Source organism: Sapajus apella, unplaced genomic scaffold, assembly GCF_009761245.1.
Source record: "Sapajus apella isolate SASKATOON/1434 unplaced genomic scaffold, GSC_monkey_1.0 scaffold84, whole genome shotgun sequence".
In the NCBI taxonomy this organism is placed as follows: domain Eukaryota; kingdom Metazoa; phylum Chordata; class Mammalia; order Primates; family Cebidae; genus Sapajus; species Sapajus apella.
In genome coordinates, this window is record NW_022437024.1 from 3,598,463 (window position 1) to 3,624,735 (window position 26,273).

Here is a 26,273-nt window from a genome sequence, read left to right on the forward strand (position 1 = left end):
ATTTACAGCAGTTTGTATTTTTACAATTGCTGTGCGATCCTTCTTAATTGCTGCCACTGAAACATAACAGTCCTATGTGAAAATGAGAAGAGAAGAGAAGAGAAAGGCCAGGAACAGGAGAGGAACATTCTAATAATAAAGTAACCAAACCTCCTAATTGTTAGCATCTCATGAGATCACAGGTCTATTTAATCACAGTTCCTGAGGCTTCAATTTCATGTACAATGACAGCTAACTTTGAGTATTTATTAGGTGTCAGGCAATGTTCTAAAGCATTTTCACGGACTGTTCCACTTAATACTTACAATGACAATCCGAAGCAGTATTTTATTCTCTAAATATTTACCGGGCAACTACAATATGTCAGACAATAACTTAGTTAGGAATATTGCAAAGATCAAAATACACACAAATGCCTGTGTTCTGTAACTTACATTGTAATGCAACCAGGAAGCAGAGAAGCCAAGATTTGAATCCAAGGAGTCTGGTTATTGGACTATAACATTATTATAATTAGCGGGCATCATAAAATGCAGTCTCTCTTGGAGACCAATGAGAATCTCATAAATCATAAACAATTCAATGTGAAACAATTGGGAGATGTTTGTGTTCTGGGTCTGATATTACTGGATTCCTAAGACTGAGCTATTATTGACTGAAGTAGTCTGAGCTAGGCCAGAAACTGAAAAGATCTGGCATCTGGAGTGAGCACATACGAGTTCAGGTCCTGGCTCTGCCACTTACTAGGTATATGCTTTGGGCAAGTTGTTAAACCTATCTGAGCCTCAATCTCCTCATCAGTAAAATAGGGTACTGAAAATAACAAGACTTAAGTCATTGCATGGTGGTTAGCTACTAAAGGAGATAGGATAAAAAAAAATAATCGGTAGAATGCCTGGTATTGTATAAAGTAAGCCATTTTTATTATTTGCCTTTATTGGCCTGCAAACCTAGACAATAAAATATAAGAACCTAATTTAAGTCATTTTAGGAATGTGAGTCTTGCACTTTTTATATTCGGAAGGAAGCAGAACTGCAGTCTATAGCCCACCTGCCTTCAGTGTGTGTGCACAGGGGTGGGCAGTGCAGAAAGAAAGGACGGGCTGGGCCCACATTGCCCAGGAGGACCATTCAGCTCAGCCTGTCTTGGGTGCTGAGTCATTTTTGCCCAAGGAGACTAGCTCTTTCATCCTGTGTCACCAGCTTTGCTTCCTGTAGGTCTTGCCCTCAGAGTAACTGTGTCATTCAGGACTCATATAGAGCGAAGATGCCTGAGAATCGCCAATTGATATGTCTATAAGGACATCGCCTGGTGTGGCCATGCTACACTTGATGCATTGGTTCTTTTTAGTTCTCAACCTCTGGCTCTATTTCCTTGTCGCTCCATTTTTCCTTCTTGTCTCTTGGTGAGGAGGTATGCACTTACAAATTCACATGTTCAACCTACTGTTAGTGACTTCCTCTGCTTTGTGTACAGCTCTCAATGCATCCCCTTCTTAGTTAAAAGGGGTGCAGAACTCAACTCCATTCAGGCCATGATGCACTCAGGTGATCATTCAATACGATCCTTTAAATGTAGAAATTAACCAGCTGTGACTCTTCAGGATGTTGGTCATCTCCATCCATTTGGTGTTCTCTTCTGATTGGAGCTCCATTCCTGAGTTTCCAAAGGGTATTTTGAATCTCAGAGTAAGGAGGGAAATGTGTGCACGAGCTCAGAAACTTCACTCTGAGTATCAGAGTGAAGTATCTGAGTATCAGAACTTCACTCTAACATAGAATATGTTGATACTCAGCAGTCTCTTCTTGTAATTTCAGTATACATATGAAATCAAAGCTTCTGGGAGCCACACTCAATTTTTATGTATAAGAATCCAAGTTATCACAAACTTAGTGGCCTACAACAACCAAATTTATTATCATAGAGTTCTGCAGATTACAAGTATGACACAGGTCATGAAGGTCTCTCTGGAGCCTCTAAAACAGGTTCCATTTTTCTGCCTCCTACACCTTCTAAACGCCACCTCCATTTCATGGCTAATGATCCTCTTCCTCTGTCCCCAAAGCCAGTAACATTATATTTCTGCAACCATTCTTTCTTTTTCACATCTCCCACTGACTTCAGCCTCTGACCTGAGCCTGGCAAGGTTCTTCACCTTTAGGGAATCATGTGATAGCTTGGGCTCACCTGATAATCTAGGGTAACTTCCCTGTCTCAAGGTGCATTACATCAATCATGTCTGCAAAGTCCCTTTTGCCATGTAAAGAAACATACTTATGGGTTCTATAGATTACAGCATGAACATCTCTGGAGGTCATTATTCTGCCTATCACAGTCTTCCCTTTGGTCCCTAAAGATTCATATCTGTTTCACATGCAAAATAGATTCATCTCAAGGTCCTCAATATTCTCAACCCATAACAGTGTCTACTCAAAGTCCAGAATCTCGTCAGCTTAAAAATCACATATCTCATCATCTACCTTATACAAATCAGGCATGGGTGAGGCTCCAGGTGGCAACATGAGGTACTCTTTTTCAATGTACATGTTCTGAAATAATTCAGTTGCTATTGTTTCTATGGTTTATACATTTTATCAAATGTTTCTATTTGATGATGACATTCCAGGCATTTTTATAAAAAATGCCATGAGTGGCTTTTATTTTTTATTTTCTGTGGATTCTCATATGTCTACTGTGTATCATTTTAATCTTCCTATTCTGTGCAACTTTGAGTCTACCGTGGAGGTAGACAAATGTTTTCTTTACATTCCTATATTCTAGACTGGTATTAGCCACATATGGAGGAAAAAGCTAAATATAGGGCTAAATATTGAACCCCTTGGTATCTCAGTGTTTTCCATAGGTTTTAAATCTAAAACAATCACAACCCCTAGATGGTTTAGGTTCTGATTTTCTAGTATAATAGTTTTAGCCAACATACATGTAGACACAGACACAGACACAGACACACACACACACACACACACACACACACACACACATGCACTCACTCATATATATGTATTCATCAAATAATTGCGGGGATTGGAAAATTATATAATTTATTATAGCAGATTCTGCAGTGTCTTTTGTGCCTTAGAAGCTTAGTTTTATTTCTACCTGTATCAATGCACCTTTATAAAAAAGCATTCCAAGATTAAAACAAATTTCAGATTTCTTGGCAATTGTTTTCTTTCAGTACGTTTGCATTTGCTTCTCTATAAAATGAAACATTGTAAAAAATTATTTACAGTAATTTTTGGGCTATTCAAACCAATACATGTTAGAAATAAAACACATACTGGGAACAATACTATCACTCCACACAAAGTACACAAACTTAGAATAAACTTAGCTGAGCAGACAAAGGTATTTAGTAGACTACAATGAATATTCTGTAGATGACCAAGAAAGAAATGTTTATTTACTGAGAACTATGGCAATACTACATTGCATAATTAAAGATAACTTTAAAAATCTTGTTTCATGATACTTTAAAACATGTTTACAAGAGCTCACGTTTTCTTAGTGACACTTGGCTTGAGGAATTTCTTGATTTGTAGTGAACAAAACTTCTACTGAACCTGAAAATATGACCTGAAAAAACTATATAGTAAAATCTCCATTTTTCCATCAAAGCTATGTGTGCCAATTGTTCATCCAAAAAAAGCACCATCATCATGTAATTCTCAATAATCAATTATAGAATTAAAAATAGCAACAATAAATGACCGTGGACCTTGCATTTATAAAAAGCATAATCATTTTAAACAATATGTATTGACCTTGAAGTCATGAATTATTCATAGCAGATAAAAGATCTCTAGTTATCTGCTGCGATCCAATTCTACCCAATCTGCCCTCATAAAATGTTTGAAGTCTCCTGGCATTTCGCCCTTTGTAGGGTTTTGATTCTTCCAGTTATTTGGTTCACAAGAACAACTTGTATTTTAGCGAAGAAAAAAACGCCCTCTTATTGTGATGAATAATGAAGAAAATGTCTGCAATCCAATATTTTGAACACATATCATCATTTTAAAATTCTGACTTGACTCTACATTTTCCTTAATGTTGACATATTAGGGCTTTTGTGTTTTTAAAGGGCTTCTGAGTTTTGCTTTTGGGGCTATTCCAGGTCAAATTATTAATGTATCCTCCCTTCCCAGTGAGTATATTTGACACACTTCACATTTTTTACATATTAAATATTACGCTCCTCTATCTTCCTTTACAATTTCCATCCTCCTCCCTTAACATCTCCTTCACACACTGCTGGGCCCTAAAAGCCAAATAAGAGGTTTTAACATGAAATCATAGGGTGAATTTGGAAAAAAATATATTATTTTTAAAACCGAGTCGACAATATAATGTAAAGCCATAATATCTTTTAGTAGTTTAATCACAGTTTACTCCATTCTGGTTCCTCATTTGTTTTCTAGCAATGGTTCAGGTTAAGTGCTTTTCATAGATATTGATTAATTTAAATGAGTATTCCTAAGTAACATGGAAGAGAGGACAAGGGAGGGAGAAGGGAAGAAAATGTTTGTTGAATGCCTACAGTTGTGCTTGGCATTTTGTTAGCAATTTTCCGAGTACTATAAATCAAATCAGACACTGGAGCCAAATTGCCTGAGTTGAATCCTAGCTCTGCTGAAATCCCATCACTGCCTGTAAGATCTTGGGCAACTTCTTATTTTGGACCTCTGCCTTCTCATCTATAAGAACAGGGTGAATGCACAGACTGGTTTTGATCGATTTATGAGTTTGTATGTGTGAAGTACCATAGCAATGATTTACTATGGTAAATGATCATTTACCATAGTAAATGATATGCAATATTAGCTAATTATTAGAATTGTTAATTCTATTATTATTGTTCTATCTCAATTGGTTTTGGTCCATAAGATCCCTAATATAAGGTGGCTGTTTTCATCAGCATGTTACAGCAGAGGAGACTAGGGTTCACCGAAGTTAAATAAGCTAATCACTCACACAGTTAATAAGTGGTCTGTCTTATTCCAAACACATGCTCCTGCCAACGAAGGGATGTGAGGGCTAATGAGTAAGCTCTGCAAAGCTTTAACAGCACCTTTCTTGTGACTCAATCAGTATCTCGAAAGCCCTTCTTCCTTCTTAATCATCATTTATTTCCTATCCCTTTCTTTCATCACTTTATTGTCCATTTATTTATATATGAGACAGAGTCTTGCTCTGCCACTTAGGCTGGAGTGCAGTGGTGGGATCTCCACTCACTGCAACCTCCACTTCCTGGGTTCAAGCAATTCTCCTGCCTCAGCCTCCTGAGTAGCTGGGACACACACCCGGCTAATTTGTGTGTGTGTGTGTGTGTGTGTGTGTGTGTGTGTGTGTGTGTGTGTATTTTTAGTAGAAATGGGGTTTTACCATATTGGCCAGGCTGGTCTTGAACCCCTGACCTTGTGATCTGCCTGCCTCAGCCTCCCAAAGTGTTGGGATTACAGGCGTGAGCCACCATGCCTGGCCTTATTATCCTTTTAAACATTCTTTTTAACAGTTTCATTGGAATATAATTAATACATGAAAAACCTATATATATTTAATGTTTACAATTTGATGTGTTTGGACATATACATATATTCATGATACATACCATCATCACAATTAAAAATAATAAAAGTATCCATCACCTTCAAAATTTTCCTTGTGTGCCTTTGTTTTTTGTGTCTGTTTTGTATGTTTGTGTGTATGTTAAGGATATTTGACATGAGATCTAACTTCTTAACAAATTTTTAAGTGTACAACACCATATTGTTAATTAAAGGCACTTTGTTGTAAAGCAGATTATCTAGAACTCATTAATCACGAATAACTGTAACTTTATATGCATTGAACAACAACTCCCTCTTTCCCTTTATGCCGTGCGTGCCAACCACCATTCTATTTTCTTATTCTATAAGTTTGGCTATTTTATTTGCCTTATATAAGAGGAATCATGCAGTATTTATCCTTCTGTGATTGACTTTTTTCACTCAGCATAATGTTTTCCAGGCCTGTCCATGTTGTTGCAAATGGTAGGATTTCATGCACTCCACATTTTCTTTATCTATTTTGTATGTCAATGGGGACATGTGAATTGTTCCCATAGCTTGGCTATTCTGAATAATGCTGCAATGCACATTGAAGTATGCATTTGTCTTTGAGAGCTTAATTTCATTTCTTTTGGGTATATATCCAGGAGTGGAACTGCTGGATCATATGGTAGTTCTAATTTTAAATTTCTGAAGAGCCTCCATACTGTTTTCCATAGTGGTTGCACCATTTTATATTCCCACCAACAGTATACAAAGGTTCTAATTTCTCCATATCCTCATCAACACTTCTTGTCTTTTTGCTGTTTTTTTTTTTTTTATCATAGCCATTCTAACAGTTATGGGGTGATCACTCATTGCAGTTTTGATTTGCATTGCCCTGATGATTAGTTACGTTGAGCACCTTTTCAAATTCCTGCTGGCCATATCTATGTCTTCATTGGAGAAATGTCTATTTAAACACTATTCTCATTTTTAAATTTTTTTATTGAGACTTTTGTTTTTGCTTTTGCTGTTGAGTTGTAGGAGTGCCTCATCTATTCATAAAATTCACCCTTTATCAAACATATGGTTTGCAAATATTCTCTCCCATTTTTGGGTTGCCTTTTCACTGTCGAATGTTTCCTTTGCTGAAGAGGCTTTTGAATTTGATGTAGTCTTACTTGTTTATTTTTGCTTTTGTTGTCTGTGCTCTTGGTGGCAACTTCACAAAATCATTAAACACTCAACAAACTAAGTACAGAAGAAATGTGCCTCAATGTAACAAAGACCCTATGTGGCAAATCCAAAGCTAACATTATACTCAATGTTGAAAATCAAAGCTATTTTCCTAACATTAGGAACAAGACAAAATGCCCATACTTATGACTTCTATTCAACACAGTACTGAAAGTCCTAACCAGACTATTTAATTAAGATAAAGAAACAAAAGGCATCCAAATAAGTAGAAAAAAGTAAAATTACCTCTGCAGATGACACGATCTTATAAATAGCAAACCCTAAAGACTTCACCAAAAACGCTCTTAGAACTAATAAATTAATTCAGTAAAGCTGTAGAATCCCGTTTACAAAATCAACCAACAAAAAACCCTTGTATATATACTAAACAAATTATTCAAAAGAAATTAGGAAACAATCCTATTTACAATCGTATCAAAATAATTAAAAACTTGGGGAAAACTTAAAAACTTAACCAAGGAGGTGAAAACTTATAAATTGAGAGCTATAATACATTGATGAAAGACATTAAAGAAGGTACAAGTAAATGGAAAGACATTTTGTGTTAACAAATTGGAAGACTTATAATGTTAAAATATTCATCCTACACAAAGCAATCTACCTATTCACTGCTATTCCCACCAAAATACAAGTTTTCAGTTTCATAATTCTACAGTTTTTGTGGAACAACAAAAGACCCAGAATAGCCAACACAATTTCAAGTAAGAATAAGCCTGTAGGCATCACATTTCTTGATTTTAAACTATATTATGCTATAGTAATCAAAACAGTATCATATTGGCATAAAAATAGGCACATAAACCAATGGAACAGAATAGAGAGCCCAAAAATAAATCCATACCTATGGTCAACTGATCTTCAACAAAGGCACCAAGGATACACAATAGAGAAAAGATAGTCTCTGAAACAAATGATGTTGAGAAAACTGAATATTCACGTGCAAAAGGATGAAACTTGACCTCTATTTATACCAACCGAAAAAAAAAAAAAAACTAAAATGGATTAAAGGCTTAAATGTAAAACCTGGAACTGTAAAACCTCTAGAAAAAAAATAGGGGAAAAGATTCATGATATTGGTCTTTTTCTCCTTCTAATTCCAACATTAATAATGTGAATTGCTATGAAGTTAATACAATTTTGAAATGTAATAAGAGGAAAAGCTTTTCCACTCCTTACCATAAAAACCCCACTGAACTTTCAGTGTTTCAGACTTACAGCATGCCTCCCTAAAGGCCTCCCCAAGTATTTCTCACTGATTTCTTCCCATTGATTTCGATAGCATTTATCACCTGACAAAATGGCTATAATGTTGTTACATACAATTTAAAGAGCTAAACTGCACAGAACTCAAGATGTAAATTTCTGATAATAAATAGCTTACCAAGTTTCACATTTTAAAAACTCATGATGAGCTCTATCATTTCTTAAACTCTCTTTCTCTATCCTTCCCTAGTTGTCTTTTCAAATAGTCCTTGGGCCTGAATTAAAGCAAAAAGCAATAATTCTAGGATCTATAGCTTAATTGTGTATCTACATCAATCTGTTTTGCTAATGCATTGTGGTCACATAAGATGTCATCATTGAGGGAAATTAGGTGTAGAGTACACAGGAACTTTATATTATTTTGCAACTCTGTACAATTATTTAAAATTATTTCGATATAAAAAGTTGTAAAAATCATTCATTCTGCTAAACACATACTATCACTGGCTGATTTTGAATTGTAAGTTATACATGGTCAGGAAATCACTATGGTCCCCGAGGAAAAGAAAACGTTTACATAGTTCTTTGGACTTGTCCCACAACTTTTAACATTTTATTGGGCTTATAAGGGGAGGATAGAAGAAAAGGTGGAAGAATTGGGAGCACAATGGGATTTTCATAAATATTTGTAAACTGATAAGTGGGAGACATAAGAAATCGTGGGTTAAATTTGGGGACCTGAAGATTTAAATATACTGTGTTCCTGATTTTACCTCTTTTGGAGCACTGCTGAAAAGTAGATTCAAGATACAAAATATTTGGATGGAAAAAAATATCCCAGGCTTTGGAACAGATCACTGTTATTCATGCTACCACGTGTGGCTGAGTCTTCCTTTAAACCATCAAACTCAACACATGTTGCCAAATGACCAGGAAGCTGGCTCAGTTGTCAGATTCAGTTGAAATTTATGGGGTTCTTAGTGCAAAAAAGGACTCAATTACTTTTCAGACAAATAGTCACAATTTTTTATTTGTACTTTTTTTGACTTTGCCTCTTAAATAACTGTTTAATGATACAAAACACCAAAGAACTTTTTAAAAGATTTACAAAACAGGAAATGCATCATTGAGAAAAAGATGTTATACTTGTACCTAAAAGAGTGGAAAGTTATAAACTTTTCTCAACACTGCTGTTCTTTCTATCTACCATTGCATAAGTTCTATAAACATCGCTGACAAGCAGCAATTTAAAATCACTTTTCCAAATACTGGGGAAAGAAAAACGATCCGACTTTAATTTGGTTTTACCTAAGACTTAACTATATGGAGCAAGCTGTCAATAAGCTCAAAGTTATGAGTTCAACTCCTATACAGCTACTTAGTGTCCATCAGTAGAAAACTGGTAGCAGGGTCATAAACTACATGTTCAATCCCCAAACACTTACCATGCAATCTAGCTTAGCCCATTCCCACTATTACTGCATAGCTCAAAGTATCATCTTAAAACCAGAGCTCATCCTGTCACAATTGTTGAGGCTTATATTTTATTTTTTAAACAAAATTCACCCTTCTACGATGTAAACGAAAAGTTCTAGTTTTACAGAACCACAGAAAAGCTTCACATGTGCTCTGGCTCACAGAATTTTTTTTACTCACTTAGCCTCCTCTCTCTAGAATGTTAACTTCATCAAGACAGAGAGCTTCTTGTTTTATTACTATAGTGTCAGTACCCCCAACAGGGTCTGGCACTCAATCCACTGAATGTGCAGCTCACGAAAATGCATAAGCTTTTCTAAAGCTGAAAACACATACCTCAAATGGAAATCTGTACTTAGCAAACTTAACATATTGATTCCCAAAGCGTGGGCCCTAGACTAGCAGCATCAGCGTCGCCAAAGAACTTGTTAGAAATACAAATTTTCTGACCCCACTACAGACCTACTGAATCAGAACCTCTGGAGGTGGGGTCCTGAAACATACATTTTAAAAAGCCCTGCTGGTGATTCCGAGGCATGGTTGAGTTTGATATCAACTGTTATCACCCAATAAAAAAATAAATTTCCAAACTCATTTGTGGTTTGCAGCAGCAGTGCTAAATCACATAAATTCAGCCATTTTATACAAAAGTATTCATACATATCTTGGAATAAATGCCTGGGAAATAAGTTTCTGCATAGTCTAGATATTTGGGCCCATAATGGTTGATCACTGTTATGCACTTTCTGTACCAATGTGTCTTGATTCCTAAGAAAAGCGTGGGAAAGAGAAACAAGTGACTTATAAAATACAATATTAAGCAGGAGATTATAACAAAGAGGCTTCTCCCCAGCTCACCTTTGTTATGGCAAATCTCCTAAACAGAAGTTATTTACTGACCACAGAAGTAATGTGATACAGTGTTAACGTGCCTACACCAAGAACCAAAGACCTATGTTTTTCTTAACCAGTTGTAAGTTATCCAAAAAGTGACATAATTTCGCTGGAATTTCTCATCGTTTTAATGAGCTAAATAATACCAAAGTAGAAAATTCTATGATTCAAGGAGAGTGTCAGAAGCATCTACAATGTTCCAAAACAAACATTTCCAGATGATAGAGAGTGGGGAGGGATAATAGATATGCTAGACCCAAAAGGCTCCTGATGGGCCAGGAGAATTGATTAAATCTAACAAAATATACTTAAGAGAATGAAAATAAACATCTATACTTGGGCTAAACATACACACATTGCTCAGGTACAGATCTGGGAAGGTTTGGCTCCGCAATGGCATACATTAAAAAAACAAAACAACAGTCTCCGTTTGCAATAAACTCCCCATGAGCCAACATCTTGTTTTCTCTCACTGAAAACAGCAATGACCTTATGATGCCTGGGCAGAAGCAAAGGATCTAGAAGCAAAACCACAGTTGTGCTCTAATCTGTTCTGGGCACAACACATCTGAAATGTCTTTCTTCGATATCAGGTCCACATTTCCTAGAGTGCACAGTACAGCAAAAGAGTGAGGGTGATACTATGACCTCACGGGGTAAACCAAGAGGCTCTTTGTAGCTAGGCTATGGAATAAGAGACTCAGGTATGAGTCAAGGCATGCTGGCTATCTTCAATTTGTGAAGGGCTGTCATAAGGAGAGAGATTTATCATGTTGTATGGGACACTAGGGGATAAGGATAAAGTCAATGCCTAGAAGCTAAAGAAAAACCTTTGGTTCCAAAGAAGGAAAAACAACAAACAGGAAGAACTGTTGGAATAATTTTATGAGTGAATTTGGCTGGGCTATGATTTATTCAAACACTAATGTAAGCGTTTTGTTGAAGTAGTAAATATCAGTAGACTGATAGTAGTCGAGGAGACTACCCATGATAATATGGGCGGCCTCATCTAGTTCTTGGAAGGCCTTAAGTACAAAACCTGAGGTTTCCTAGAGCAGTAGAAATTCTGCCTTAAGATTGCAGCATTAACGCCTACCTGAGTTTCCACCCTGCCAACCCTACAGTTTTCAGTCTTGCCAGCTGCCACAATCAAAAGGGACAATTCCTTTGAATGAATGAATGAATGAATGAATGTTAGTGTGTGTATATTCTATTGTTTGTGTTCCCCTGAGGAACCCTGACTGACACAGTTGTGCAAAAGTGGTTGTGCAAGAATGATCTACTTCTGGACATGTTGCATTCCTGTCACTGGAGATAATCAAGTTCAGGCAAGGAAACCACTTTGGTCATAATAAGGAGACCATTTAAAATACATAACCCTTGATACAATTTTAGAGCATGTGTACCAAACGAGACAACACAATGTAATTCAATTTTTTCATTCATTTATAAAGACCTAGTATGTGTCAAATACTGTGTGAGGCACTAGAGAAATAATGTTGAACAGAAGCAGCTACTACTTTGCCTTTTTGGAAGGTACATGGATCCTGTACGATATGCAGGGATACCAGACCAGCTCTTCTGGAACACAGAACTGGTGCTCAACAGATACTTGTTGAATGAACAACTGAATGAATGAATAAATATATATTTTTAAGGTTATAGGGAAATATATAAATGCACACACATATATATACATACATGTACATAGGTATTAATTGAGAAATCTATATAAATTTTTAAATGTTTCAAAGCTTTAATTTTTAGCAAGGATAAGACTTGATTATTAAAACATTATATAAAAACAACTGTTTCTTCCCCAATAAGGTGTAAGTCTAAGTTATGGTCTTAAACCCTCCTCTCCCCTTGACTGCCTACTTTACATTCTGATACTTAAAAAATTCAACTCAATATCTCTTCACTTGATATATTTAAAACCCAAAATTCCTAAGGCATTGAAACTACAATCTCTGGATATGCTATCACATTCCTCCCTTCTAGGCAGTCCATGGAGGTACACAAACAGTCTACTGCTAGACTCAGTGTATTCATCTGGCCTCCAGTAGTGGACAGCCAGAGAATTCGCCATGCTGCTTCTCCAAACATAAATGTTAAAGAACGTAAGGGGAAGAAATGGATGCAGACCAATTATAAGAGAACCTTAGTATGAAGTCCACATGTGTATCAGACTTGTAATTTTTCAAAGTACCTTCAATGCCATAATTTCATTTTATCCTACCTGCATCCTGTAAAAACTAAAAAAGAACAAAGGAATGTATCATTGGACAGATGAATAGAAGGACAAAAGTGTGAAATTAAAGTGAGGTTTTAACCCCAATCTTTACAGTGTGTGCTTTTTTATTATTAGATCACAATGACAGGACATAGTGTAATGTAGGTTATTTAGATAACAGTGAGAAACATATTCTTTAGCAAAAGATGATTCATCAGGATTTTTTTTTTACATTTGATCCAAGGCTGTAAGAAATAGAATACTGCATTATAGGAGAACACTGTTTTATATAAAAAGTTGCTGAGAATTTTGCCTATTTTGGTTGATCACACACCTGGTTCTCCTGGAGACCTTTGCTATGCATTGGTTATTTATTGGTTACTGTGGATTTCTTAGAAAAACAAAGTCTATCAGGTTTTACAAAGTCTGTATTATAAAATTTTAACGGTCATCTCATTTCCTAACATAAAATATCTGAGAAGAAGTGGAAAATAACTGAATGATACAAAATGAAAACCTTTGATAGCAAAGTTGCAGGAGCTTTGCATTGAGTCATAGACTTGAATTCTAGACTTGGCTCTAGCACCAACAAGCTGGTGATCTTGCTAAGGATCTCTCTCTCACATGTCTCTCTCATATATATGGATAAGCTTTACATATTTGTTTATTCATGCTGAAATTATCTATTTCAGACTGCCTTGTCTTTACAATACAGCGACTCATTTTCCATGGGATGGAAGAAATTTATGGCTGTTTTTCTGAAACCACATCAATTTTCAAAGGCAGCTGTAGCAACAGACATGCATTTGCACTGGAATTTTGGCTTCAAGGCTAGAACCACCTTGAAAATCTGGCTGATTTCCCCAAACCCATAAGTTGGAGAAATACCAGAAATAAGAAGGGGAATTACAAGGATGATTTAAAATTTTCTTCCCTCCACTTAAAGTTAGTCTTTTCAAGTTGCCAAGAAAAAAAGTCAAGATCAAAATGGAATTGATAGACAGCTGGTATTTAACTACAGGAACATTTCAATGAATAAATTAGCCATTAGTTTAAAATAAAGGACAATTGAATTTTAACAATATATTCCAATAAAAAAGTAAGAACAGAGATCTGTTCTTTTGGCTTTGAAAAATAATTCTTCATTTTGTTTTGTTTTGTTGTCCAGTATTGTTTCCCCCCTAATTATATTTTTCTTAAAAGAAGAGCCTTAACTAAGAATTGGTCATTGTCAACAGGCAAAGTCCTTAACCACCTACCAATAACAATTAATTTTCACTTTTTTCTAGGTTTTTTTTTTTTTTTACTTTTATTTTTCTATGCCCTCTTGAAGCACCATCTCCCTTTTTTCTTCCTGGGCATGCAAGAAAGGTCAGCAGTGAATTATAAATTGCACAGAGGTCTGCCTTTTATACATATACATAGGCATACACCTACAATTTGAAAACATTGTTTCATTGGTCTTGGGGTGGAAAAAAACAAATTACAATGGACTCATCTAGACTGTCTGCCTCTTTTTGTTTTTCTGTTTTGCAGGTAAAGGAAGATATAAACATTGGAAAGCCACAGGTAACCAGAACACTGATTTTAGGACAACAGAAAGGCTACTTTTTATTAACCTCACCCAAATTTGTCTCAAAATCACCTCCTTCCCTTTGGTCCAATCCATTAAAAACCAATTCTTCTAACCACCAACTACTCAAGGAACCAATAGGCCTCATTTCTGGTAACCCTTCAATTTCATAAACCAACTAGGAAAAGCTTCTTTACATACACACGTGTTAAGGAGCCAGGCAGGCTCTGCATCCCTGTGGGCAGAGGGACACATAATCTGCCCCTTTTCTCACCTTGATTAATGTTTTTAGCAAATTTGCCATAAAGATTATATAATCTTATGATTACATGCTCATGTTTACTGCAGAATTTTTCACAATAGCTAAAATATGAAAACAACCTAATGCCCATCAATGGATTAATTTTAAAATGTCATTTTACACACACACACACACATATATATAATTTACACACACACACACACATACACACACACACAGCCCACAATGTGGAATGCTATTCAGCCTTAAAAAGGCAGAAAATTCTATAATTTCCAACAACATGGATGAACATAGAGGAAATTGTGCTAAGTGAAATAAGTCTGGTCCAGAGAGAAAAATACCATATGATCTCACTGATAAGTGGAATCTAAAAAAGTTGACCTCAAAGATACAGGGAGTGGAATGGTGGTTAACGTCACTGGGAGGGGTGTCCATGAACAAAACAGAGGCATTGGTCAAAGGGTACCAAGTTTCAGTTTCACAGGAGGAATAAGTTCTGGTGATCTATTGCACAGCATGGTGACTATAGTTCATAATAATTCATTGTACATTTCAAAATTGTGAACAGAGAGGATTTCAAATATTCTCACCACAAAGAAATGACACTTGAGGGGATGGATATGCTAATCTGCCTGGTGTGATCATTCCATAATGCATATATGTATCAAAACATCACATTATATCGCATAAATATTTACGGTTATTTTTTGTCAACTAAAAATAAAACAAAAAACCTTGATTGATGGTGGAAAATATATAAAATCTTAAAAAATAATGCACCAAAAGTTTAATGGCCAGTTGGGCCCTTAAGGAGGTAAAAACTGAGATACAGTGTTGCTGTCAGTTTCACATTCACGTGGTATGCACAGCTGAGGCTATTTCTTACACATGTCGTCCTCAAGTAGACCCGAGATCTACATGATATCAGAGCCACAAATAAACTTGCTATATCTTCCTGAAAAGTCCATTTTAGTCACTGAGTTTCAGAGAAAATTGTTTTCATGTTTAAACAAACATAGATATATTAGGGAATAATAGTAACTTTTGCACACATTTTATATAACTATGAAACATGCAAAATACTTACACGATTATGAGATGCTTACATACCCTAAACCCCCTAGATCTTTCTTTCTTCTATCAGAAGTACTTTGAAAACAATGTATAAAAAGTATCATACTGTGTCACTAAGTCTGAAGAAGAGGGAAAATTGGTATATAGCTACTTAAGGAGAGGAAAAGTTCTAAAACACAAAAGGTTAGTTCTATAGCATAATAAAACTGACCTACCCAAGATGCTACTGACGTTTCTGTGCTTTATTTTATATATATGAGATCTCATAAATACATCTCAGCCTGAAGTACATATAATTTTAAAGCAGGTTTTGGTGGTTATTTTAAAAGTCACATTTAAAATGAGAATACTCCCTGTCCTACTTAAATATAAGATGAAAAAAGCTTTAAACGCTTTAAAACTTTTTTATAATTGACAGGAAAAAAGCAGGCAAGAAAAAGAACAAAAAATAGAACCGAAAATCACTTCTCTTTCTGCCACAGAAAAATATATCATGAGCTTGTTTGTTTTTGGCTCCCAGTTTACAGCCCAGCAATCTGAGTCTATGAACTTAAGCCTTCATGGATGAGTGCACCAATTGGCTTTTGAATTACAGGATAGCATTACTCAATTAACTTTAAGACTAGCCCTTTCAAGCAATATACTCAGCTGTGGCACACAATATTTCACTTCTAAAATGAGAATGTCAACTGTGAAACTAAATTTACAATTTCAGTTGTTTTTCTATCAGCCCCCTCCCACACTTACTACAAATTTGAATACTACAAGAAGCGTTTAAATTAAAATGTGTGCATTCTAGGCTTATTGGCAAGTCTTATCACTTTAATTACTTGGAGCTTGTCAAAATATAGGCGGATGCACACAAGTAAGGAAATCTGTGCCCTGCATGCCACATTATTAATACTTCACCCTTAGCCAATGAAAGCAAATGTTTACCTGGCTGGGGCAAGAAAAGATAGAAAGGGCTGGGAAATCATGACCCTACAATTTGCAGCATCCCCACAGAGTTCAGTGTACTGTCCCCATGCCAGCAAGCTCACTCGAAGAGAGAACTGCAAGATAAAATTAGAAGGAACAAGAATTCCCCCAATACAGCAGACCATGTAAATACTTACATATTACATACACGTGCATGCACATACACGCATCCCTCACATGTTTTATCAGTGCTCCTTAGTAATTAGCACATTATTAAATTTTGCCTCTATTGACGTGTCTGTGGTCAAACTATCAATAAGAAAGTTCTGGTAAATGTTAAATTCTGTTTTAAAGAAAGAGGGCCTATCTGTCACCTGGGTTAGGAAGTCATCTACCACATACCAGAAGCACTTTCTTATTAAATAAAATAAAAGGTGTTATTTTATTGATGACACTCATATATTTCCGGACTTTTACAAGATTGAATATAAGCCATAAGAAGTATTGTTACAATCATCAGTGGTCAAGCTGTAATTGACATTAACCAGGCTTTGGGTTCGAGAAAGAGAAAAACAGAGAAAGTGAGTGAGTGTGTGTGTGTTTCTGTGTGTGTGTGTGTGTGTGTGTGTGTGTGTGTGTGTGTGTGGTGTGTTTTCAGGATATGCTGAGCAAGGATATAGAGTTTTTACCTTATAAGCTGTCTGACTTAGTGAAAACCAAAATACTCACTTGAATGCAAGTATATCCTTAATTGTATGTTTTCACTGTGGAACTTACAAATTAAAAAAAGCATACCTTAGCAAATTATAATAATATAATCTAATTTTGAGCATTTGCAATGTGCCAGGAACTGTTCTGAAACACTTGCATGTAATAACACATTCAATCCTGGTAACAACTGAGGTACTATTAAATTTTTTTCACAGTTGAAGAAATTGACAGGTTAAGTAACTTGCCAAAATAGCCAAGTTCACAGGGCTAACAAAAGCTCACACTCTTGGCTCCAAGCTTTGTGACTCCTTGTTAGCAAATGGGCAATATGGTCTTATTTATCCCCAATTCCTACTGGTATTAAGTGTGGGGGAAAAGAGAGGGAAGAAGTAAGACTTGAAGCCTCTGAAACAATTCAGTAGGAATAATTTCTTGCAGACTTAAACAAAAATTACCTATAAAACTAATATAGTCTCTGCAGTAGAAAGATAAATGTATGGTATAATAATGAGGCAGAGACATCAAATAGCCATATTCACGAATAATTAGAATCAACATAAATTCAATATTGTTGGAGTCTATTTCCAAAATTGGTACATATGAGCCAGGCGTGGTGGCACACACCTGTAGTCCTAGTTACTGGGGAGGCTGAGGTGGGAGGATCCCTTGAGCCCAGGAGTTGGAGGCTGCAGTGAGCTATGATCATGCCACTGCACTCCAGCCTGAGTGACAGAGGGAAACCCTGTGTCTTAAAATAAAATTGGTAGATATGAAGTAGTCTGTGGTTGTTTTCACTGAACTATGGGAAAAGGTTTCACAACTGTCACCCATGCATCAGTCAAACCAGTGCTACTTTTAAAATGTGAGGTGCAGTTACAGTTCCCAGAAAAATAATTTAATGCTGACCTAGGAAAACGTGGTCTGTTTATAGATGAGAGACAAAAAGGCAATTCTTAAAGCTATGTAGTCTATCATTGTCATTTTCACCTAAATGAAAATAAACACAAATGGTGGAATGTATTTAAGGTGAATACAGAAAACAATCCAAAGATTGGAATTTTACAGTTGGAAAGAAACTTAGTGAGCAATTTCAACCTGTACATTTTACATAAAATTAAGTTCAGTAGAATTTGATCTCCATGTGCAGGTGTTATCTGCAGCTCTGGGTGTGAGTAGCACGTCTAGTGTCAGTGTATGGAGTAAGGACACAAGAGGATGACATATACAACCCTGGAAGCTTCAACTTTGAGCAGTGGGCAGACCAAGGACATATCCATGAAAACAGCTGGTAAGGAGCAATGGAGAGAGAGCAGGAAAGCCAAAGAGTGTGATGTCATGGGAGCCTGGGAAGGAAGGCACTTTAGGAAAGAATAAGCAACTGTGTGATGATAGAAAGAAGCCTAAGATCAGAAGAGAAAAACGATCATTAGATGTGTTGGTTATTGTCAGGTAGTGACCTTAGCAAAAGCAGTTTCAGTAGCGTGGTTATAATGGAAGATGGCCATGTTTTAAGCAATGAATGGGAGTGTAAAAAAAGATAAGACAGTAAAGGAAGAATCCTTATTCAATAAGCTTGAAAAAAAGAAAAAGATGAAGCGGTGGACAAAGAAATGTGTAAGGAAATACAGCCAGGTGAGAATGAGATGAATAATTGAAACCATGTGGGGAAAGACAATGAAACAGGCATCCCTGATGCATGAGCATTGATAGGGGGAGACGCACAGCTTGCTCCAAGATCAAGAAGATAGGAAATGGATGGACACGCATACAGCTATGTGGTTCTCTCAGCTGAGTTTTCGTTTTTATGTTTGACATTTTAAATTGCATGTAGTTTATTTTAACAAATGATACAAGGTTTTGAAAAATCCCCTTCCCTTACTGCCCATGGTAAGTCTGGAATGAAGGAATAAAGGGTCAGCCTCAAGCCTAGCTAGACCCAGCACTCACAAGGAGTTAGACAAGCTTTTGCTGGCAGTGCACACCTCCTGCACACTCCCTTCCCTCCATCCTCCACTCACAGGAATCATTTCCTCATTCTCCGGATCCTTCCACCAGCTACAGAAATCAGGTTCTCACGCTATGAGGAAACACTAAGGAGATTAACAGGTAGGAGTTTAGCTATCTTCAATCTCATGAAGGCTGGCAGGTTCTTAGCCTTGCCAACTATCTATTTTCCTTGTGTGGTTTCTGCCAGAGGCAAAAGCAATCAGCAAACAGAAGAAAACGGTGGTAGCAGGAAAAAGTCCTCTTGAGAAAATTAAAAGAAAAAGAAGACACAAAGACTTAGAAGAGGGAAGATTACTGCTGAAATTAAAGCAGACAGCAGGTTAGAAAAGAAAGGTTGCTCACAGAATTGAAAAGTGATTATGTGTATTCGTCTAAGATTTTGTGATTACCTAATGTATTGGATTATACAGTTTATTTCCAAACAAACAGGTTTCCCTCTACAAGCATATATCTACCAGATAATCTGTTTGAGTCCTTTCCTGGGAACAAGAAGCTCTGTGTACAGTTAATTATGATTCCATCCTCCAGTAAGAGACTAAGGCAAGAGGTTGTCCTGAAAAGCCATGCTGCCCTAGTATTTTAGAACATTGACTTTGGAATTCTTGAGTTATAAAATCTAAGATATAATTTTCAAATTAGATATTAGGTACAGTTTTCACTTCCACCATTTCACCCTTAATCTTAAAGGTCTGCTAGCGATTTCTCAGATGGGGAATAAACGTCTCTGAATTACTGGTGTTAGCCAGAACTTGCTAACTTAAATCCACTGCAGAGGCATTGGCAATAGCTGTCTTGCTTGAGGGCATGCACTCCTACAGTTTCAGGAATTCTCTCAGAATTTTCAAGTGTCAGACAATAATGCAAGTCTATTTCTGATAAAACTATATTCACTTAAGCATGTTTAAAGCACCTAACCCATGCTTGACACTGGACTGTTTGCTGGGAATATCAAAATGAATGAGATGTGAGATCAGTCCCTCAAGATCTCATACATAGAAAAGTACAAATATATTTTTAAATTTCCATCATCTGATTTCTTTGGAGGTTGTTAAAAATCAGAATGCAAAGACCTCTGATATATCCATTGCCTTGTGTGTTATCAACAAAGCTATTTCAATGTAAATAATCAAAAGGATACACAACAGTCTATTATGCAAAATAAAAGTTCTAGATAAACAGACTTTATCTAAAAGAGTAACAAATGAGAATAGGAGAAATGTCAACTACTCACCTGCCCAATCTCAAGAGACAGTAATAAACACACACACACACACACACACACACACACACACACTAACAACCACAATAAAAATCTTACCTGACTTGCCCACACCTGCTCTCCCAAATATTGCCAATTTGACCTCCGCACTTTTAGCCATGACGGATGTTGGTAGACAATTTGCTATTGTTAAAGCACTGAGCAAATCTTTTTGGTTCCAGTCTTTGGATTCACCATATCATTGGAAATCTTGGAAGAGTCCACAATCCTTAAACGAAAGAAATTTGGGTTCATAACTAATTGGAAAATGAATTAATATTTATTGAGCATATACTATATGCCAGCCACCATTCACTTTATCAACATTTTCTAGTTTGATCTTTACCACCATCCTGAGAGAAGGCTATGGTAACTTACTGTAAATGATTTAACTAATAAATGGTAGATTCAGGGCTTGAACTTGGATCTGATTGGTACTAAAGCATGCATTATCACACACAATAGCATTTCTTTATATATACATGTATATATATATTATTGCACTTTATATACAATAATATATATATATTTCTTTATATACAATAATATATATATTATTGCACTTTAGGTTCTGGGGTACATGTGCAGAACATGCAGGATTGTTGCATAGGTACATACATGGCAATGTGGTTTGCTGCCTCCAACCCCCCATCACCTATATCTGGCATTTCTCCCCATGTTATCCCTCCCCAACCTCCCTACCCCCTGCTGTCCCTCCTGTATTTCCCCCCGCCAACAGACCCCAGTGTGTGATGCTCCCCTCCCTGTGTCCATGTGTTCTCATTGTTCAACACCCACCTATGAGTGAGAACATACAGTGTTTGATTTTCTGTTCTTGTGTCATTTTGCTGAGAATGGTGGTTTTCAGATTCATCCATGTCCCTACAAAGGACATGAACTCATTGTTTTTTATGGCTGCATAGTCTTCCATTTCTAAAGTACTTCCTCAAGAATTTGTTTTATGAAGGTATTGATTCTTGGTAGTAATTGAATACACACATTTACCTTCTATCTTTACACATTCAGTGTACAAACACATGCAATGGGGCAATGGAGAGAGTCACTTTTGAGATCTTCATGTCTCTTTGGGTTGAGTAATAGATATTCGCGTTAGTCAACTCCACTGCAACACGATTCCATTTTGCATCTCAAAGTTAAATTTTATCTCAATTCACACTCAATCACATGACAAAGTCATGTGACAGATACAGATACACATTTTCTAGGAATCAAAATATAATACGTAAATTATATTTTTATATTTTGCTGGGCACCATGCCCTGGTACACAAAAGATAAATCCCATGCTCCAAGTTATTATTCCTTTTCTATGATGACTTCAAGTAAATTGGTTTCTAGTGCTATCTTAAAACTTGGGAAAAATCATTATGTACAAAATAAACACAACTTCCTTAGTTTGGTGCTTTAGGAATGGCATCTAGGTCCTTAGGACCACAGAAATGTAAATTTGGAAAGAGCTTTGGTGGTGGTGGGGCTGGGGAGGGGGTCATCTGAAATAATCTTCTAGCCATTCTTCTAGCAAGAATGTTTCCTGAGGACATAGTCCACGCCTGACTTGCCACTTCCAGGTATGAAAGGTGGGCTCAGTACTTCTGAAAGCTGCTTCACTTCTCCAATTAGGAGAAACTGTCTTCTAATATTGAGCTCTACTCTGTCTCCCAGGGGCTGCTACTCATTTGTCCTGGTTTTTCTCTATGAAATAACTCAGAACAAGTCAACCTTTTCTTTCACTCAGAACCGTTCAAGGATTCTAGCATCTAGTAGGACCCTTTGCTCCATCCTAGGCTTTTTTCTAGGAACATGAGGCCCAGCCTGTCCACTTGTTCTTCCTGGAATGTATACTCTTGATTATGATTTTTTGACCTTCACTCCTTTTTTCGTCATGTGCATTGCCTCCTCAACATCTTAATCTCTCTAAAAACGTGGTGTCCACTGCATTCCACTTTGAGATATGACCTGACAAACTGACCCGGTGTAAATTCCCGGAGATTTTCACCATCGTTAATCTGCACACCATGGTTGTACTGTAGCACAGCCAATCACATTAAGCCTCACATCTTTTACAAGGGCTGCAGGCCCCTCATTCTGAACTTTTGCAATCAATGGCTTAAACCTAAATACAACACTGCACTTTTACCCGTGTTAGACTTAATCTCCTCAGTCTTCGTAATTCATTCAGTTTGTCAGTCTGTAAAGATGTTTTAAACACAAATATGTATCTAAATCTGTTAACTGTTCCTGCTAGACTTTTCCCACCTATAAATTTCTACAAAGAGCTTAAGAGAGAGGAAAAAAAAAGTGAAAATCCCTCTGAAAAAGTATTTCTACGAAGACATTATTAACACGTATTTGTTTTCTTATTTATGTATTTAAGCTATCCTCCTGTACCTAATAAGGTTTTGTATTTTTTGATTTTCAAAGTGCCAGAGCTTCCTCTGAAGGAAGGAAAAGTCAACATTAACATTAGCTGTTGTTTACTTCATCCTCAATAATGAAAAATGTCTAAGTAATCATTAATAACAAAAACCAGAAGCTTAAACATCTGCATTTTGTCCAGTCCCATATTTTTGGCTAACGATAAAAAGATGTCCTTAACTGTCACTTTAGATGCATTCATTAAGAAAGGCCCCTATGTTTTAAAGGTTCAGTGCCTCATCACAGAAGCATAATATATGCAGATATATTAACTATTTGAATTATAAATGAGAAGGAGTGCTGGCAAGTATATCTTTGAAACACTGAACGTGCAAGTGTCTGGAGCTAGTATAAACAATAATTTTCTATTTCGTGCAAAACTGTTCATACCCATGGATATAAAATGCAAGTAATTATCTGTCTGATTAATGTTTCATGAAAGTAGCCATCAAATGGGATTTTAAAAAAATGACATGTCACATATTTTAGTAACTCCCAAATGGCCTCAAAGGCATAGGAATTTCACATAAGAAAGAGAAATTCTGTGGGCTTTTTTTTCCATTTATAACCTAATAAAGATACAGCTGGTTATTGTCAACCTTATGTTATGTTTAGGAAAATCACTTAACGGAAGACACAAAACTGACATAAGTTCTTCAACATTTTATGTCTCACATGAAAATGTGAAAAGTTACACTTGACAAGATGAAAAACAAAAACAGATTTGTAAATTGTTGTAATAAGCAAACTGTTGCCAAGTTTCTGATGTTCAAAATAATTCATAATCTGAGAGCTTCCATACGTGGATCTAAGAAAATACGTTTGTCCTAATGTTCTGCTGAACTATTCTGAGTAGGGCTGAAATTTGTCATTCACTTTTTATGTGGATGGTGCTTTATTAGGACCAAAATATCTCAACTCCTATCACTTCTAAAGGTAAAGTCATGCCTAAATATTTAGTTTGAAGGTGTAGGGTTTTTTTTTTTTTCCTAAACATAAATTAAAGGAAAAAAGAAACATACTAGCCTCCAAATCCTGTATTATTAGTAATGCATTCATTGATTTATTCCACATGTAAGCTATGAACATACAAATAAAAGTAGTTCCCTTTGAAAAGATTACACTCAGTTAGACCTATGATCCCTGTAACCTTATTTATTTAAAGAAAGTTTTCATTCCTAATAAATCATTCTCAAGACTGTATTTATCAAGGTTCATGCTTTCTACTTCCTCTTGGGGGTAGGGGAAGCAAGCATCTTTATAAGGTAATCATGCTTGGAACTTCAGTTTTCATGCGCTCATCAAAATCAAGTGTAGCTATTTAGGGAAGCAAAGACCCAAGTCTAGTCCTGGAAATGAGATTATCTTCTTTTTTGGCCTCCCCTTCTCTGGTCCTGAAATCAAGTTTTCCTGGTCTCATTACTAGGAATTCTCTCTCTTCTTATCACTACGCAGTACCCACAGCAAACCAGGATAATTGTATAAGCCCCTTGGCTATATAATGTTGCTCTGAAATCAACAGGTATCTTGCAATGATAAACCCACTGTGGACTGCAGGTCACTTGCTTTCAGGCCAGGGAGAAAACGCAGCCTTGAGTCAAAAGGGCATTTTCCCTCTGAGCGAGGAGAGTCCTGCCAAGCCCCGCTGCTGGTGTTCACATCTCCCTCTCAGCGAACCCCAAAGCCGCCCTGGGAGGAGGGACCCGGTGACCAGCAGGACTGACTCAGAGGCCGAGCGCGCTCAGGGGCTTGGAAAGGGTCTGCAGGAAGTCGTCCCGAAAGAGCCACCTGGACACGTGCGTGACACTCACCTGTTCACACTCTCCAGGCCAGGAGAGCCACGGTCCTCTGCAAGTTCCGAATCGGTCCCCCCGAGATCGCGAAGCCCTCCCACGCTGCGCAGCCCAGGCTTCAGGTTCCGTTTCCGAGTTGCTGGGCTGCGATCGTGGGTGGGACTCGCCGCAGAAGCAAGTGCCGGAGACCGGGTGGGGGTCTCCTCACTCGCGCTCGCTCCGACTAGCGGCCGAGGGACTGCTGCAGGACGCGGGCTGCGCCCGGCTGAGGCCGCCGAGCTCCGCGGCCGGGATGCTGCAGTGCGGCGCTTCGGCGCCCCCTACTGGGGTCAGGCGCAGGCTCCTCCCGCCGCACTGCCTCCCAGGCTTGCGAGCTTTGGGTCTTTAACGTGCTGCACCCAAGGCGGACTTCCCTTTTTCATTGCTCAGTGCCAGGCCTCCAGGCTCTTCTCGGCGAAGGGCGGCTTTCCTCGGTTAAAACCTTGCCTAAGAAAGCATCACAACGTGGTGTTTTCTATTCCTTACTTCAAATGATCCTCACAATATCTCTTTGAAGTGTCTTTAATTATCTCCATGATACCCAAGAGGAAACTGAAGGAAAAGGTAATGCAAGGCTAGTAAATACAGGGCTGGAATGAAATCCAGACTGGATCGGAAGCTGAGAGATGCTAGGGGGAAAAAAAAAAAAAAAAAAAAAGAAAGCACGGAATTCGGTTGAAATTCTCTTCATATATTTGAGAAAGTTCCAAAAGCTTCTCGTTCTCCTTACAAGATCGGCATTTATAGGATTTGTATTTGAGTCATACTCCATTATGCTCAGACCCTAACAAAGACAATTAACATGCGAGCTATGCCAGACCTGCTTTCATATCCCCCATCTGACTTGATTTTCACACCCTCTCTTGATGTAGACACTAGTATTATCATTACCAGCCTTTCACAGATGAGGAGGTGAGCTTCAGAAAAGTTAAATGATCTCCCCAAAACGGAAACTTCTGAGCAAAGGAGCAGGAAACAACTATGTTCTTGTTTTTCCCTTCTAAATCTGGGTTTTCTTACCAAGATACCAAGCGGCTTCCAGAAAACCAGTGTTACACAGAACAGACAGGGGCCTAGGGCAAAGTGAACGATCTGCAGAATGTCATCAGTGAAAGGGAGGTAACCATGGAGGCGATTTCCAGAGCCCAGGCTGACCTGGAAAGCCACTGCAGCCACGAGTGGAGGGCTGAATGGAACAGCTAGATCTATGACAAAAGGAGACGTTGCCTAGCTGAGCAGGAGTTTTCTGCTGCTTCTTTGAGAAAGCTCAAACGTTGTATGGTGGTTTATGAGTTTCCTGATCACTAATTTATCCCTCCCTCCACACCCACACATCTGATTAGATGCCTGCCTCCCTATCTCACAGGACCCTGTGATCTTACCATTGTGTTTGTGTTGTACTCATTTCTGCTCCTCAGTCCCCTCCATCACACTGTGAACTCCCAGAAGCCAGGAATGTAGCATATGTGACTCTGTATTCTCAGCATCAACCACACAGTGTGTATACATACAGCCTGGCATATAGTAGGTAGTTAAAGAGTACCTACTGAGTTAAATGAATTAAAATAAAGAAGAAGTTGTGATAGGATA

The 26,273-nt window shown here is 37.4% G+C and overlaps 1 protein-coding gene across 2 annotated transcripts in view; it reads right to left on the reverse strand.

The window, feature by feature from the left end:
* RERG (RAS like estrogen regulated growth inhibitor) overlaps nucleotides 1-24,809 on the reverse strand; it is a 115,703-nt gene extending 90,894 nt beyond the window's left edge. For both annotated transcript variants that reach the window (XM_032253728.1, XM_032253726.1), the window contains exons 1-2: nucleotides 24,663-24,809; nucleotides 20,477-20,645 (exon numbers count right to left, since the gene is read on the reverse strand). In XM_032253728.1, the coding sequence (XP_032109619.1) occupies nucleotides 20,477-20,537 (61 nt within the window). In that variant the 5' untranslated portion in view covers nucleotides 20,538-20,645; nucleotides 24,663-24,809. The remainder of the gene's footprint in view (nucleotides 1-20,476; nucleotides 20,646-24,662) is intronic.
* Between the last annotated feature and the right edge of the window lie 1,464 nt (nucleotides 24,810-26,273).